The 19,058-nt window shown below is 38.1% G+C and overlaps 1 protein-coding gene across 1 annotated transcript in view; it reads right to left on the reverse strand.

Moving 5' to 3' along the window:
• Nucleotides 1-19,058, reverse strand: part of Cpd (carboxypeptidase D) — a 54,610-nt gene that overhangs the window by 27,647 nt on the left and 7,905 nt on the right. The window contains 4 exon segments of the mRNA XM_027426693.2: nucleotides 6-197; nucleotides 695-1,044; nucleotides 1,831-2,000; nucleotides 3,246-3,388. Coding sequence (XP_027282494.1) covers nucleotides 6-197; nucleotides 695-1,044; nucleotides 1,831-2,000; nucleotides 3,246-3,388 — 855 coding nt within the window.

Consider the following 19,058-nt stretch of genomic DNA (forward strand, 5'->3'; position numbering starts at 1 on the left):
TTTACCTTCCTGGGACTTTTCATACCCGTCGGGATTCATGGATGGCATAAGGTGAATTCTAGTGCTGCGAACCAAATCGGTTACTTCAGGGTCTGTTCCAAAGTTCTTGCAAAGGTATTCGATGAGATTTAGTAGCAGTTCTCTTCCAACCACTTCGTTTCCATGCATATTTCCAATATACTTAAATTCTGGTTCCCCTGAAAACAAATAATTATAAGGAAGACTTTTTTCCCTCTTCAGTTAACATGAAATCTGTTTTTTTCCCTACAATATATAAAAATCATAAATCAAAATATTAAGTAAACATGTATTTGCCAACATCAAGAAAAATCTACATAAGCATACTGTAGCTTCCTTACTGGAATATATGTCTGAGCAGGCTCAAAGCATACATATTTGCATATCATATGTATATAGAGAGTTATGTCTTTCTAATACACATATATGCATAGCTACATGCCAAACTGAACACAGTTGAATGGAACCCAATCTATGAACACAATAATACCATACAAATGTAGATTACCAAATGGGTTTTCTCTTCTGGGAACCGTTTGGCTCTGTGTTCTTTTTTGACTATGTATTCTTAATTAAAGTTATACACTGTACAGATGACATTTCTGGACAAAGCACAGTGACACAACACTAGTTTTGAGAGGCACTACTGAAACTATGTGTAAGGCCATCCAATTACCTGGTTCATGGACACCTGGGTTATCAGATATCTCCATCACATACAGTTCTCTTGACTCCACTGACTTTCCCAGAGAATAAAGACGAGTGATATTAGGATATTCGTTGGCAAATCTTCTCAAGAAGATTTCCATATCAGGGAAATGGTGGTGGTGAAAGTCTTTAGGCTGAATTGGCTGATGGGAGGATGATGTTCCAGGAGGAATATTAGGGACAGCAACTGTACCAGGAGTTGCTACAGCCTCAGTTGAGTCAGGAACTTTTGAAGTCACAGTTGGTCGAAGGGAAAAATCCATCTCTGTGGCTGGTCCCTCTTTCACCCTTATATTATGAATAGTCAATGGCATATACCTTAAAAAATCAGAAATGGGGTGGGATAGAGTTAGGATTACACAGTGCTTTAGCACTATAAAAACACAATGACCTGCCTTTCATACTCCTGCACTTAATGATCTAACAAAACTCAAAACTAAGACAACATTTAGTCATCTTAGGATGTTATTCCACAGAAGATATTGGATTAAGTCTTTAAAGAGTTATTTCTCCCACAAAACTTTCCAGTTATCACACACTAGAATGTTTGCCAAAAAAAAAAAAAAAAAAGTTGCTGTGTAGTCAAAGGGACAGACAAGCTAATTACCCCATGTAACTGCTGCATGATATTCAAAGGCAGGTGCCATCCATCTGTGCATTGCTGTATCAGACTAGCATTCCCACTTTCCTCCCGCCACAAAAGCTCAGAATCAAAGGTTAGCAATAAAATCCCCATGAAGTGAGCATGCAGTAAGGTTTGCACAGGTGAAAAACCACGGTTTTAAAGTATCAGAAAGCTTCGAAGACAGGCCTTCAAATTCTGTCTACAGAACCCTAGGCTGCTTCTACTGAGGCAATGCTCCCAACAGCTGAGTCTCCTGTGAGGCTTTTACAATTGTTCCTCCTCCCATGGTTGCAATTATACTTCACACTGTTGGATTATGAGACAAAACACTCCACGATAGTACTTTCTCATTATTAAAGGACCAAAAAAAAATCAGAAAACAAGGAAGAACAGAAGCCACATTTGATGAGTAGCATTTAGATTGTCTTGCATCTAAAAAGAGGCTTGGTATTGTAATTAGTCTAGTTTAAAACTTTTACCCAGTTGAAACTGCTGTAAGATTGTAAATTCCAGGAATGAGCAATCTATGGAAATCACCAAATCTTCCAGTTGTGATATTATGATTAATACCAGCCACTGAGATGGTTGCATTCTCTAACCCAGCTCCTGTTACTGAATCTTTAACAAATCCTTTAATTCCAATGTGGACCTAAAAGACAAAAATCAAAACTCAGAAGCAATCAGTTTGGTGCTGGAGTTCCTAAACAGTATGACTATTATATTAGTTTCCAATTTTTCTTTTTCTTTTTGGGACAGGATCTCATTACATAGTTCCGGCTGGCCTGGAACTCTTTATAGAGACCAGGCTGGCCTCAAACTCATAGAGATCCACCTTCATCTGCCTCTGGAGTGCTGGGATTAAAGGTGTGCACCACCATGTTCAGGAGCCAAAGTATTTTTTATTTTTATTATAAAAATATGTTTTTCCAGACAGGGTTTCTCTGTGGCTTTGGAGGCTGTCCTGGAACTAGCTCTTGTAGACCAGGATGGTCTCGAACTCACAGAGATCCGCCTGTCTCTGTCTCCCGAGTGCTGGGACTAAAGGCATGCACCACTACCCCCGGCCAAAGACATTTTTTTTTTTTAATTTTTTGTGTGTGTGTGGGTGGCCTGAATGTATGTATGTGCACCACAGAAGTCAGAAAAGCATGTTGGATCCCTTGGAACTTGAATGAACTCAAATTACAGTTGGTTGTTAGCTACCATGTTGATGCTGGGAACCAAACCTAGGTCCTCTACAAGAACAGCCATTGCTCTTAACCACTGAGCCATCTCTTCAGCCCCATCACTAAATTCTTAAATTTAAATGATAAAAATCCCCATAGTCCTGAAGTGCTTTTGAAGTTCCTGCTCTTTGAAGCTAAACTTCTAATTTTTTTCTCTAAACTATAATTTCTGGCATAGTGAATAGTTGCACGAGCTTTTCTGATAATTACATTAAACTGATGTCCACAGTTTATATAGTGGTAAAGGGTCTGTAGCAAATATGAACAAATTGCATTGTCAACCTGATAGCACAAATTTATAGGGTTTTCTTGGTGCCAGGAATTGAACTTGGAGCTTCATTCATGCCAAACACTCCTTCTACTACTGAACTATACTACAAATCCACAATACAAACTTGGCCAATTATTTCCATTTGTAAAAATGTTCTAAGAGTGGCAAAGGAAGCTTCCATGTAGCAAGGAGCTAGGGTTGGACACGGGGACAGAAAAGGTGGATCTTGACGTACTCTAATAGATTATAAACCAATAACTTCTAGAGATAATCTACAATCTTAAAACACATAAGATAAAGAACGCCCTATTTGGATTGTTATTCATGTGCATTCAGATTTCTTCCATTATTTAACCCATTATTTCTAAATCCCAACCTTCCAGGCAGCAATTTTTACCTTTTCAATCAATGTGATCAAAGACTCACGATTATTCTCCCATTCTTGTCGAAGCTGAGAAGCAGGAGGGTACTTGCAACAAGACAATTCTAATGTGATCTCAAAACAGTTGGCCCACACATAATTGTAATCTTGCATACCACCTGCAATGTGAAGGGGAAACAAGTTTATTTGCAAAAGGAAAGGTGTTCCACTATCCAAAGACTGAAGAAATTGCCGAGTTTTTTTCCTTTTATACATTTTTGTTTCCATTAAGTTGTTTGAAATTGAAAGAAGGCTCTTCAATTACATAAACTAAAAAGGAAGGTTTATATACACTGGGAAGGAATTCCTTACACACAGACACACACACACGAGAAATACATTTAACTGGTAGGATGAGCAGCAATGAAAAGTATGATTAAATCAGCTAATAACAACAGTTTTGATTGCTTACAATGTCAGACCAGTTCTATTTTGTATATTCACAATATTTTTTTCTAGCAGTTGTATAAGGTAGGTATTGCTATTTTTCTTCATCAGAAGTAGCCAAGACTACTTGCAAACATCCCTCAAGATCCAGCCTGCTGATGCACCAGCATGGAGGCGTGATTCACAGCTGAGATTCACAACTCCTCAGGGCGTCACCTGCTCAGGTTCAGGTAATTCTGCCTCAGCTGCTGGTCTCATGGTCTCAGAGGGGCTCGTGTATTTTAAGTAGGGAAGGTTGGGCTGAAGAGACGGCTCAGTGGTTGGGAGCCCTGGCTATTCTCCCAGAGGACCCAGGTTCAATTCCCAGCACCCACATGCTCACAGCTGTCTGTAACTCCTGTTCCAGGAGATCCAATGCCCTCATTCAGACATACTTGCATGTAAAACACCAATGTACATAAAATAAAAATAAATAAATTATAAAAAAAGAAATATAAGCATGATTATACAGGTCACATGACAGGTACACAACAATGTGAATATACTTAATGCCAATGAGCTGCACAACTAAAATTATTAAAATGTGCTGTGGAATAATACTCCCTTTGTACAATGTAAAGATTTGTCACTCAAATTGGTTTAATCAAACACTGCCTGGCTGGTAGCCAGGCAAAAAGTAGAGGCGGGATAGCCAAACTGATAATTCGGGGAGAAAGAAGAGCAGAGTCAGAGGAGTAGCCAGCAGATACAGAGAAGCAAGACGGGCATGCTGTACTGAGAAAAGGTACCAAGCCACATGGCAAAGGGTAAATAAGAAACATGGTTTAATTTAAGCATAAGAGTTAGCTAGTAATAAGCCTGAGCTACTGGCCCAGCATTTATAAAGAATCTTAAATCTCTGTGTTGGTTATTTGGGAGCAGGCGGTCAGGACAGGGAAACATCCACCTACAAAAATGATTATTATTATATTATGTATATTTTGCCATAATTAAAAAAAAAACAGCAACGGAGAGATTATGGGTCTATGCTTGTAGTTTCAATTTTAGGATTGAGGAGAGACCTAAAAGGCTTCTTGGGAAGGGGTTTGGTGCTACAGTTTTTAAAGATAGATCTGAAGAGAAAGACGGGTAACAATGGCAACTGTGTATAAGAGATTAAACTAAGATCATTATAAAAAATAAATGGAGAAAATACTCCTAGTCAAAGTTTAGCCTTGTTGAAGAAGCAAAATAGAGAACACACAAAAATAAACAATGTCAGCGCAATATTAATATGAATTCATCTTTTTGGATAAGTGAAATTTAATAACTACTTTATTATAAATATGGCCACTCTACACTTTAATTATGCCAGAGGGTAGTGAAACAGACTATAAAAAATAATAACAGCACTGAAAGAAACCAAGCTTGAGTCCTAGCATTCTTTTATCTGTTGTTTATTTTTATTTTAGTATCAATTTGTAAGATATTAAGTAAAGAAAGAAGGATCAAGTTTATGGGATATTACAGAGTGTTATGTAATCTGGTTTCAGATTAACATTTATAGGACTGCAAGTAGCCAGTTCTAAACAATGGAACATATAAATACGTCCTCAGGGAGTGAGAGGGAGACAGCAGACATCTATTAACAATAAGATCTGGGGCTACAGAGAGGATTTGGTGGTTGAGAGGGGCACTCATTGCTCTTTCAGTGGACCTAGGTTCAGTTCCCAGCTCACTGGCCAGTAACTACAGTTCCAAAGGGCCTGCCACCCCCTCCTGACTTTTACAGGAACTGCACATGCAGGGGTGCACTTACATCCATGCAGGCAAAACACTCATATATATAAAGTTAATAAAATCTTTTTAAAAAATAAAAATAAAAGCCAGGTGGTGGTGGTGCACACCTTTACTTCCAGCACTTGGGAGAAAGAGGCAGGTGGATCTCTTGGAGTTCCAGGACAGCCAGGGCTACACAGAGAAACCTTGTCTCAAAAATCCAAAAATAAATAAAAGATTAAAAATAAAGATTGAAAAGTACATCTTAAGTAGTCTCTAGTCCCAAAGATCGTACATTTTAAATATTGATTATTTAACAAATAACTCTATGAACAACACAAAACTAAAGTTCTCTCTATAGGTCCTTTAGACCCGAGGAAAGACTTCAATGAACAATATACCTAAGCATAACTTTAAAATTAGCTTCACAGTGCAGAACCTAGTGAAATAGACACAATCAAAATCTTTACATGCATGCCTGCATTTTCCCTTTGCCAAATTATATTTTAGTTAAACATGAATCCATGTAAAGTGATATTGGGAATAAAAAAGGACAACTTAAAAATAATATTTTGGGACTGAGTGTGGCGGCACACCTTTAATCCCAGCACTCAGGAGGCAGAGGCAGGTGAATCTTTGAATTCCAGGCCAGCCTGGTCTACAGAGTCAGACCCTATCTTAATGAACACAACAAACAACAATAGTACTATTTGAGGGTTACTGAAGGTGTTCAGTGTTAGAAGCATGGGCCCTGGATTCAGACACCAACATCACATAAATAAAAAGCATCTTTACCATAATCAGAAAAAAGGATAACAAAATTGGGATTAAATATAATAAAATTTATGATACATATCAGTATCATAAAATTTACAGAGGGACATAGAAGATCTTAAGAGTATTAAAAGACTTGTATAGATATAAAAATTTCCCAATTTAACTTGCAAATATTAAATATATTATTATATTATTAAGCAAGGTCACATAATCTCAGAAAGAACTAAGCCACATGTTCTCATATGCTTGGAGATATTTACCCAGAAAGCAGGAAAGTTTTACCAAGTAACATATCAAATAAATTTTAATATTTGATTTAAAGCCTTAATCTATATAGCATCTAATGTAAAAATTAAGTCATAAACAAAGGTAGAAGCCAATATGAATACTTCCACATTCTCATAAGAAAGCCTTTCTAATTATGATATCAAAATGTGAAATCATTAAAGAACGATAGATTTAGTTACCTGAAACCTATAAAATATCTCTAAAAATACTAGCATAAAAATTATAATTATGTGAATATAGTACAATGTGCCTATCCGGTCTTCATGTGATGGATGAATATTCCAACTTTGATTTTTTTTTTTGGTGTACATGATTGTTAAAAACAAAACAAAACAAAACTGGGTGCTGGAGAGATGGCTCAGCAGTTAAAAGAGCCAGCTGCTCTCCCAGAGGTCCTGAGTTCAACTCCCAGCAACTGTATGGTGGCTCACAGCCATCTCCAGTAGGATCTGATGCTCTCTTCTGATGTTTATGCTTATATGCAGATAGATCTTTTTTTTTAAGTTATACTTAGATCTTATAGTGGAACTGTTTTCATGCCTCTGGATAAATATTCTCAAACGGCATGAATAAATCATAACTTACATTTAAAAATGTAAAAACTCTGTTTTCCATAGGGGCTGTACCATTTTTCACAATCCCACCAGTAATGGGTAGACATTCAATTGCTCTGTATTACCTAGGTAAGTTCTTAAGCAACTGGCCAATTTTAAATGGCTTAGGAGATTTGTAGATGTATAGTGTAGATATATAAATGTAAATAGTATTCTCGGAGCTGTGTAGATGTATAGGGTATCTCACTGTGGTTTTAATTTGTATTTCTCTGATGACTGATAATATTGCACATCCTTTCCCATGAAGGGACATCATTCACTTACATTTTTATCATCTTTATTGGGAAACCTGGGAAACCAGACTTGGAAATGTTGCAAATACAAGGATGTAAAGTTATCTATCAAGTCCTTGCTCCTGAACTACATTCCAGAAGTGCATGTCTGACCTGAAACAGCACACCCAAACCTTTGAAAACTGAAGTATAGAATATTTCCAAGACTGGTCTGAGTGAAACAGAGGACAGATCTCGACAGTACCACAAAGCTTTGGAAAACTGAACTGACTGGAATCACACTCCACCTAAGGTGGGTCAGAACTTATAGTTGAATCTAACTAGGCCATTTCCTGCTAGAACAAGCAAACAAAAAATTTACCATAAAATAAACAAGGACAGGATAAGGAATGAGGGGAGAGAAGGAAGGAAGGAAGGAAGGAAGGAGGGAGGGAGGGAGGGAGGGAGGGAGGGAGGGAGGGAGTTTTATGGACAATGTTTAAGAGGCTTTAAGCACTGTAGCTGCTGGAGTATCAGCTAAGAGAAACTACCACAGTGGAAAGGAAATTGAAAGAATAATGGCCAAACACTTCACAAATTTGGCTAAGGTCAAAAAAATAAAAATCTATTCCTAAACTTCTAAAAACCAAACACAAATTAAAAAAAAAATCCCTGAAAGCAAACAGATACCAACAATGCAGGGAAAATTTTGGAATGTTCAGGAAAGACAGTTTAAATGTCTGTGACTTTCTCAAAAGAAACTAGAGGCCAGGTGGCATGAGGCAAACATTTTTAAGTGCTAAACAAAACAGTAAAAACACCTGGCAGCCCATAACTTGGGGTTTTATATCCAATAAAAAATATCCTCCAGGAGGAAGGACAGAACACACAACCAATAAGAGAAAAGCAGAGAATCTACTTTAAACAAACTGACCTTAACATAAATTAACCAGAAAGTTCTTCCGATAAAAGAGAACTAACACCAGATTTACAGAACAAATGAAAAGCAGTAGGTGTGTAACTATCTGGGTTACTATACAAACTATTTTTAGCTAGGTGGGGTGGCACACACTGTAATCCCAGCACTCAGAAGGTGGAGGCAGGAAATTCTCAAATTTGAGGCCAGTCAGGGTCATACAGTGAGACCCTGTCTTTAAAAACCAAGGGCTGGGAACATCACTCAGTGGTAGAACACTTGCCTAGCACGCACAAGACCCTGGGTTCAGTTCCTAGTAGACATACACAGAAAGAATTAATTTGCTTTCTCAGTGATCAGGAGGCTTAGGCAAGAGGATCATAAATTTAAAAGCCAGCCTAAGCTACATAAAAAAAGTCCTATCTCGGGGCTGGAGAGATGGCTCAGAGGTTAAGAGCACCGACTGCTCTTCCAAAGGTCCTGAGTTCAATTCCCAGCAACCACATGGTGGCTCACAACCATTCGTTATGAGATCTGGTGCCCTCTTCTGGTGTGCAGATATGGAAGCAGAATGATGTATACATAATAAATAAATAAAATCTTTAAAAAAAAAAAGTCCTATTTCAAAATATAGGTTTACCCCGAGCTCCCAAAACCAGAGGCATAACAGGAAAACTAGTTAAAATTTAAATCCAAACCTACCAGTGAGTATATTTTCAATGTAAATGTAACAAAGCAGAACAAAAACAACAGTAACACCTGGCTACCCATAACCTAGGTTAATTCATTTTGACAACTTCTTTTAGTTGATAAAACCCATAACCTTTGTCAAAATGAGTTAACATTCAGTGCTGGAGATCAGGTCACTTCATATATATGGTATAGATAGGTAAGTTAAAAGTAAAAACAAAACAAAACAACCCTGGGGTAAAAAGAGACCATGTAGACACATTTAAGAAGCAATGAAGGCATTAGGTCACTGGTAAAGAGCTAGACTAGCATGTGCAAGGTTTTAGGATAAACTCTTAGCACCACAAGGATGAGAAAGAGGAGGAAAGGAAGAGGGAAAAAAAGAGAAAAGAGGGAAGGAGGGAGACGGGAGAAAGAAAACAAAAGAAATACGAAAAGAAAAAAGAAAAATGAAGTCAGATATATTAACTCAGAAGTGAGTTATAAATATATATATGTGTGTGTGTGTGTGTGTGTGTGTGTGAGAAGTGAGGAATAAGATTATATAGTGATAAAAGGGCCATTTCACTAATACAATATAACCCTAACTGTATTAGTATCTAAAATAGTACTTCAAAATACAGGAAACAACAACTGGTAAAACTAGGAAGAGAAATGCACAAATATACAGTTACAGTTGCAAATTTGGTATTCTCTCAGTAAGAACACAACAAAGCAGCAGGAGTCAACCCAGGACAGAGTATCCACAGCACTAGGAACTAACCAGGTCTCAAGGATCTTTACACGGTCCCCACCCAACAGCAGCAGAGCACACATGCTTTTCAAACAGTCATCAGACACACCACATCCTGGGTCACAAAGCAAACACAGGTTTAAGAAAGCAAAATGGGTCCAGTGTGTGTTCTCTGGCCATGATGGAAGTGTAGGAACCAGTAAAGCACATTTCCTGTAAGAACTACCTTCAGAAGGCAATTCATGGATTACCATACATACCTTAATCTACATTTTTCTAAAACTCATGACTTACCAGTTAAAAGAACAGAAAACAAACTTATTTCACAAGGCAAACCAATACAAAAGCTATCCTATCTGTAGAAAATCAAAAAGTCTTTAGTCACCAGCTTCAATTCATAATTTGGAAATTTCTTTTAAAATTATCTAGAAACAAATGGAGATACTGTCTGACATGAATAATTTAAGAATTTTTCTGTGAGTTTTCACAAATAGGCATCAGATGACATCTATGTTAAATTTAACATTTGTTTTTCTGATACTAAATGTCAAACACCTCATAAGTAATTGTGAGAAATATAAGTAGTTGGCTTGGACCTGTTGTCTTGACTTTTTTTTTTCATCAACACAATATTATCCACACAAAGCTAGCCTTCACTGTAACAGGAAGAAACCACTGATCCGTAAACAGATCTGACACTGCCACCAGCAGTCACTGCCAAATTCAATTGAGACATTTACTTATTTTTTAGGCTAGTATGTAATTTAGCTCAATATAAAGTAAAAATGTCAGACTTCACAATAACATCTTATGGGGCAAAGAAAATTTTGATTTGGGGAGTAAAATATTCAGCTATAGGCATTATCTCAAAGCAATAAAACACCTTACTAGTAGAAGGGATTTGCTGTTTATCTTATTAATAATTGTAAATAAGCAAGCTTCTATAATCAGTTAATCTCTTAGGGAGCTATCCAAACCAATGACCTTCAACTTGTTCACACTAAACAACTTATTGATTTTTGTGGTGGGGACAATCAAACCCACAGAGGGAAGAGGGCAACAAATCTCCTGGAACTGGAGTGTAGACAGGTGTGAGCCACCATGGGGTGCTGGGAGTGAAGAGCAGTCAGTGCCCTTAAACTCTGACCCATTTACCCAGACCCTTATCTTAGCTGATTTTCATCTATTTATTTTTGAAACCTAAACTTTTAAAAATTTATGTGATATACAAGTGTCTCCTCATCTGTATGTGCACCACATGTATGCAGATGCCTACAGAAGGCGAGGAGGGTGTTTGAGGCCCTGGAACTGAGTTACAAGGACTTATGAGCTGTCATGTGGGTTCTGGGAAGAACCCACTGGAAGAACAGCCAGTCCTCTTAACCACTGAGCATCTCTCCAGCCTCCAAAGTAACTATTAGAATCTGTCCAGTGCTACAACAAATTGTTATTGATACTAGTATTGATTGCTACAGGTAGCTAAAGGTTCTGATGAAATAATCTACTCAAAGCCATTACTCTTTGTTTCACAACTCATCTTCATATGTTTTAAGACACTCAATTCTTTCTTTCACAGAACAAGCCCCTGTTCCTGATTTTAGTACAGACATTTGGCTTTAAAGAGGAGAGAGACTTCTATACAGTCAACTTATTGAAAGACACTTCCAGTTTACTCCTCTACCTAAGCAGAAAACTAATGGAAAGAATACAGTTAAAGCTTCTATGTTAAAACAGCAACTATCAAGCTGGGCATGGTGGTACCACCTTTAATCCCAGCACTTGAAAAGGCAGGCAGATTTCTAAATTTGAGGTCATCCTGGTCTTCAAGGTGAGTTCCACAACAGCCAAGACTACACAGAGAAACCCTGCCTTAAAAAGCCAACCAACCAACCAAACAGCAACAAAAAACCCAACCAACTTTCCTCCTCTTCCAAGGTTTAAGGAACATCCTAGCAGATTATACTTGTTTGATTTTACAAGTTGTCGTTGTTACTCTCTTACAGTACCTGTTTAATTTTTAAGTTAGGTACTATAAGAGATTAATAAGTGATAAAACAGGTGTAACAATAAACCATACTGAAAGTCACAGGAATGTGTTGTCTCCTCATAATGTCTTACTGAAATGTACTCCTTTCTCTTGTGAGGAGGTGATATGTCATATGGTGCTGGGCTTCTATGTGAGCATTTCTTGAACTGGAGCACTACAATATTTGAAAAGTCCTGTGAAAAGCAGAGACTATTGGGCAGGTAAGCATACACACTATGGATATCTTCACCAACTGGATGAATCATGTCCCGGGCAAGACACAAGCAGAATGATGTAAGAGTCCATCCTGCTATGCAGAGCAGTGCATAATTTAAAGCTTATGAATTGCTTATGTCTGGAATTTTCCATTTAAGACTTTCAGATTATGATTGATAGCCAGAAACAGAAGCTTGGGAAGCTTCAGACAAGGGCAGACTTCTCAGCATTTCAAAAGGTAGTAAGAAATTTTCACAATTTTGATTTCTGTTGTTGATTCTTTATGTACAATAAATGATAATTCTGCATTCTCCAAGACCGACACTTTTAAAAAGTTAATAAACATGATGTTCATTAAAAAGTTAAGTTTAATGAATGGAAAGTACAAATTCACCTAAAAAAAATCACAATTTTAAATCTTTAAATTCAAGTTGTCTAATTCCTATCTGAACTTGTCCTTTGCACTCTAGTAACTTCTGTGAACATCGGTTTCCTCACCACTCCCACTAGATATATATTTGCTAATGATATGATTCTACAGAACAAAACCAATTACACAGTACTGCCTGCTCTCAGCTCCCATTTGGTCAACACTCTCACATCTCTAAATTATATGTATCCTTATAAAACTATTCTTGATCATCTGAATCACACAGAAAAGAGGTTATGGCCTGAAAACATCTAAGTTGTAAACATGAGCTCTGAAAACCTGGGACATGAACCCTAATCAGCCTATTTGGCTCTCAGTGAAGGCAGAGAGGACTCTCCTGAGCTCATCATCATGTTACAAAGTACACAAGGGTGCTAGGCCGTAAAGGTCAGACTCTATACTAGGCTGAACTACAGCTCACAAAAGCAAACTCATGACTCAAATAGAAGCGGGTGTTCTGTTTGAATATGCTTTTACCTTTTTCTTTCCTCTTACAGAAAGTAGCACTCAGACAAAAAAGGAGAAAGAAAAAGGAAGAAAAATTCAACCAGGTCTTTAATGCACAAGATGAGGTAAGACCAAAAGCCCTTTTTAAGGTACATCTCACTAGCAGCCATACTTGTGAAACATGAACAGGTCCAGAATTAATGTTTGAACTGTCAGCATTCCTTCAAGAAAACTTCCTGGTACAAAATGCTACAAACGTTTTCACTCTGGAGGTGAAAAAAATCACCCATCTGTTCAACTATGTTCTAGTTGCATTTTGACTCTAAGCAATTAAATTATGCCAAGAAACAGTATCAATTCAATTTTCAAAATTGTGGACTGACATATGCCTTTCACATGTCTCACAACTCTGAGCCTCTTCATCTGCATCCCACCCATGCTCTAGAAGCTGTTTCATAACGGTTAGTTCCATTGGAGCGAGTGACTGGTTCATTAAGTACTACATCTGCTGTCACTTTTCTCCCACAGCAGTCGGGGTGGGGTGGGGGTCTTTTCTGTGGGTTCTCCTTGACACTTACCCAGAGACTGACTAGTTCTTTGATTCTTCTTGTAGTTTCTTACACCTCTAGCTCATATTCCCTTTTGTTCCCGTGTATTCTTGTAGAAAAGCCCTTATGGTCAAGAGATCACATTCCAAATAAAAACTCTCTGAAGGCTCCCTCCTCTAGGACTCAGCCCCCTTCCACATGGTAAACAAAGGTAACTGGGAAATGAGCAGCACCACTCTGCCCAACATCAGTGGGCAGCAGTTACAGTCATGATTTTAAAAGAAGAGGAAGGCTGGAGGCTTTTAGCGGCACAGTGACCTGTAAAGGTCTGTCTGTGCCCCAAAAGGACAAGCAGTCCAGTGAACAGGAAAGGCAGGAAATGAGCTAGATAAGTAAGTAGGTTGAATCAGACTCTGCTGCAGTTCAGACCTGATCCTACTGAAATGTGAAACCAGAAGAGCCACAAGAACCCCTCAAGATTTCCTTCAGGTGATGTTTTGTTTACTACATAGTTTTAAAAAAAGAAGTCCCACTTATTAGACCCCGACCCATCTTTGCCAAGCCCTACAACTGTACCTCCTTCGTAAACAGACTCGAGGAAACAAGCCGTGAAGCAGGGATCTGCGAGTATTCTTTGGGTGGGACTGGTTTGTCTATGGGGTTGAGCTCACGACCACCAGTAACTCCAGCTCAGGGGACCACACACTGTCTCTAGTCTCCTTGGGCAATAGCACTCGTGTGCACAGACACATAGGCATACACATAATTTAAATTTTTTAAAGACATTTCATACTACAGGATACAGGTGAAAATTTAAAAAACACAGTGACCTACCATAAGGCAAACTTATTTTCTCAAGGGAGGAAGAACATTTTTATGAATTTTGAGTCCAAAGTTCATGTATCTAATATTTGAAACAACTATGTACCTATTTTTGTGATAACAAGTATTTGTTTATCCAACAATTCACAAAAGATGTACTGTTCCCTTCTATATACCAGGCATGATTCTAAGTCATGGGAATAGAAAGCCAAATAAAATTCAAGTCATACCCTGATGAAGTGGAAACTCTAGCAGAGATAAGCAGTTAAGGTTCCTGATGCAAGGATAAGCAGTTACAGTACCTGATGCGAAGCTAAGTGCTTAAAATTGTTCTTAGTCAAACCTCATATTCCTAGCAAGTAACTCATATAGTTTTATCTTTATTTTATACACAGGAATTGAGGGCTAAAGAATTCATTAACATATTCAAGATCAACTAACCTCTCATACATATGAACACACAGAACTGAGACTCAAACCTAAGCTGTTGGATTCCAAGGCACTCTGCTCTTAGCTTCTATGCCTGTGTCAGCAGGAAAATAACATACAACCATGTCCTGCTCTAGACTGTTCTTAAAATTTATACAGAACTGTGACTTTGGTAAAATCATTTCAATTACAGTTTTGGGTTACTTGCCTTTCCTAAACTTCATTTACGTAGAGAGGATATTCTTGTGTGGGGGTATACATTTGTGTAACTGTTCATGTGTGTGTGTGTGTATGTGTATGTAGGGATCAGAGAATAATCTCAAGTCCATCCTCAAGAACATAGGCCACCTCCTTTGAGAAAGGTCTCTCCCTGGTCTGGAGTTCACCAATCGAACTAGAATGACTGCTCATCCAGCCCTAAGGACCCTCCTGTCTCTGCCTTCCCAATGTTGGGATGACGAGGTATACACTACTACATCCAGAATTTCTACATAAAACTTGGGCTCATGGTATTTCCCCAGTCCTTAAAAATGGAAACTCTAAAAGGTGACCTAAATTACCGTTCAGTTTCACTAAACATGATTTGGAATGTACATACTAAACTATCAGCTAATTTTTATCTTTAAAAACTCAGGTGGCTGAGACAGGAGGATAAAGTTCAATGCCAGCCTGGGCAACTTATTGAGAGCCTGTTTCAAAATAAAATTTAGAGGCTATAGAGGTGGCTAGAGGTGGTTAGGAGCATTTGCTGCCTTTTACAGAAGACACAACTATCTGTAACTCCAGCTCCAGGGGATCCAACTTACTCTTTGGCCTCCTCAGGCACCAGGCATGCATGTGGTGCACATACATACATGCAAACAAACACATAAAATAAAAATAAATCTTAAAAAATTAAAACTTTAAAAGAGGGCTCAGTGGCAGAATGCTGCTAACAAGGGTTAAATCTCTAGTACTATCTCAAAAAAAAAAATACACAGTCCAACAACAAGAGCAAAAAAACAGGAAGAGTAGGGAAAGGTATGCAGAAGGCATATAGAACTCAGCACGGTGCTGTCTGAAAGTGGCATCCCGGCTAGACTCTCACAATCAGCAGGCTTGGGTAGGTGAGTGTGACTATCCACAGGCTATTGGGATAGTCAATCTCTAACTGGATCCTGTGGGTTTGAAACACATGTTCAGAAAAGCAAGGACTACATATGGGCAGTTAGACATTCAAGTCAGCCTTATGAAGGAAGGTAAAGGTAGCAAAGGCCATTATCATCTACACCCACACTCTTGATCTGATCTTTGCAAGCAGCAACTGTTTCTGCCCTGTTCTTACTGTGTCCCTATCACCTAATGCAGAATATGGGGCGTGGCAGGTAGTTAGAACCAATTGCTAAGTGAATAGTTAGACTGTGTAAGTTATTTCATCTCTTAGTCCCTGAATTTCTATAGAGCAAAAAGAACTGAACTAGATCAATATACCATTTTCAGCTCTAAGACATGGACACTTCTTTGAGAAGGAATTCATAAATATATCACATAGAGTATTAGTAAAATCATTCCAGTTCATCGGTTTTGAAAATATGCCCAGTCACAGGTTTTACAACATCTCACTACAGTTCCGCATGAGATAAACAAGATGATTTTGCTCTGTTCAAGCTATTGGAGCCAACACAGCTTTCTCTTTAAGGAGCAGTTGCTGTGGCAGGAAGAGAAGAACAACAGAGCACATCTGATTGTTCAGCTCAAACAAGAGTGAAGTGAACACTCCCAAAACAATGAACAATGGTAGCAACAAAACTCAGCTTCTTCAGCTGTGGAAGAAACAGAAAAACTTAATCACTGGTTTAATCAAATAAATTATGACTAGGTAGCAAAGTACACTTCTTTGCTCTGAAGTCAGGATGTTTTGTTTTTTTTTTTAACAGTATGTTTTAGTATATTCTTCAATCAATGTCTATTAGGAATTATTTTTTAACCTTTTAGGGTTTTTTTTTCTTATCCCATTATCTTAAATAATCTCTCTCATTGATAAAGTAACTTAACCAAATCTCAATACTAGTAGTTCACAAAGATTTTAATATATCTATTTACTAAAGATTGAAATGTAAGGATTGAACATTCAAGTATGCCCCCTTATTGAAAGTTTCAGTGGTTTTCAAATCACATGTAAGTTTAGTGAGGGCAAAGGTTGCCTTCTAAATATTTCAAACCTTCTTCTGGATGTTTGTTATACATGAAATATGGATAGAAACTACAAGGGTGGGCAGGAAATTCAGTCCTAAAACTTAGGCCTCATTTTCAGTACATGCAGATGGATGTAAAAAGTAAAAATGTAATTAACCAGGCATGGTAGCAGGATACATCTTTGATCCCAGCATTGGGAGGCAGAGGTAGGTGGATCTCTTTGAGGCCAGCCTGGTCTAAATGGTGAGTTTCAGTGCTGTGAGATCCTGTATCTAAAAAAAACAAAAAACAAAAAACAAAAAACAAAACAAAGGCTTAAATAAAGGTGTGTTAACAGATATGTCACAGGATATTTTATGATCAGAGTGCCAGTAGGAAGGTGAAGAACACCACAGCATCTCACCATAGGCTCTAATGACATTCCTATGGGTTCAACTGTCTCTTCTGCTTACAGTTTGAAGATGCTTTTTAGACGGTCTGGCTGTGTAGCTAAGGCTAGCCTCACACTTGTGATCCTACTGCCTTGGTCTTCTGAGTGCTTGGATTACATGTGTGCCACCATGCCCAGTTTCTTTCTGCAAATTGCTTATGTTCGGGTGTGATATATGCCTCTGTATGTGTGAAGAGAAGAGGTACACATGCCTGTACATGTTTGAGGACAGAGGAGGATGTCAAGTATCTTCCTCTCTAGCTCTCCACAGCAGGTCTCTCACCGAACCTGAAGATCACTTTTTCAGTTATGTTTCTAGGACCTGCCTGCCTCTGTCTTTCAAAGCTAGGTCACAGGCACACATGGCCATGCAGGGCTTTTATGTGGGCTTTCATATTGGGGATTTGAACTCAGGTCCCCTTGTTTGCATAGTAAGTGCTCTTACTTACTGAGCCACCTTCCTAGACCCACTTCTACATATTCTTAATTCAACATTCTAAGTTTGTATTTTACTATTCAGAGTATACTGAAAAATTTTTACAATAATAGCTACTTTCCATGACTTTTAATTTTTATATTTACCTTTCATGAGTATAGGTATTTTGCCTGTATGTGTGTCTGCACACTGTGAGTATCAGGTGCATATGGAAGTTAGAAGAGGATTATAGGGTCTCCTGGAACTTGAGTTACAGACAGCTGTGGACAGTAGCGAGCTGCCATGTAAGGACAAGAAACCAAATCTCTGGAAGGAACATCAAGTACTATTATCAGGTGAGCCATCTCTCTAGCCCCATTTTCATGACTTTTAAAAGAAAGGCAAACAATTCCAAGCTTGCTTTAATAACTTTTAGAGGAGGGAAGGTATACATCCATGTAGGTAAATGTGTTCACAAATGGGCAGCATTTGGGTGTGTGATTGTGAGTGTATATGCATATATGTGTGGAGACCGAAGTTGACATTAGGTGTCCTCTCTAATCACTGTCCAGCTTATTTACTGAGGCAGGGTCACTTGCTGACCCTAATTCAACTAGTATAGCTGGCCCAGGGGTCCCATTCTATGTCTCTGGAGCTCTGGGATTATAGATGTGTTACGGTGCCCATACAGGTTTTTGTGGGTTCTGGAGATCTCAACTCCAGTCCTCACATTTGTTCCATAAGCATTTTATCCACTGAGCCATCTACTCAGACCTTATTAATTCTGTTAAAATAGTATTCTATGAAAAATCGGAGCCCTCGTAGATTCCTGCTATGAAAATAAATAGTATGGCTACTATGGAAAACAGTTTGATGTCCCCTTAAAAGCTAAATACAGAACTAATAATACATGACCCAACAATTCCACTCCAGTCACATATACCAAGATTGAAAACTAGGATGCATACAATAGTGTTCACAACAGCATTACCCACAATAGAGACAAAATAGACAAAATCTGTTACATATCTGTGCATACATGCATATATTCTATATGGATAGAATATTATTTAACTATACAAAGGAATATAATGTTCTGATGCATGCTACAGGGTGGCTAGACCCTGAGAACATTATGTTAAGTGAAGCACACTCTGTTTTATGACTTCAGTTCTGTGAAATATCTACAATAGGCAAATTCATAGAAAGAGAAAGTAGATTAGCAGTTTCCTGCAACTAGGCAAAGGGGAATAATGGGAATTATTACCAATCATTACAGAGTGTCTGAAGTGATGGAAATATTTTGAAAATAGACAGTAATGGTTATATAACATTGTGAATGTTGTTACTATCGCTGGGGTCTTATACCTAGAAAATTGGCCAGACATCATGGTATAACCTTGTATTCTCAGTATTTACGAGACTGGAGGCAAGATGATAAAGAGCTCAAGGCCAGTCTGAGCCACATGTGACTCT

This window comes from Cricetulus griseus, chromosome 7 (assembly GCF_003668045.3).
Source record: "Cricetulus griseus strain 17A/GY chromosome 7, alternate assembly CriGri-PICRH-1.0, whole genome shotgun sequence".
NCBI classification, from domain to species: domain Eukaryota; kingdom Metazoa; phylum Chordata; class Mammalia; order Rodentia; family Cricetidae; genus Cricetulus; species Cricetulus griseus.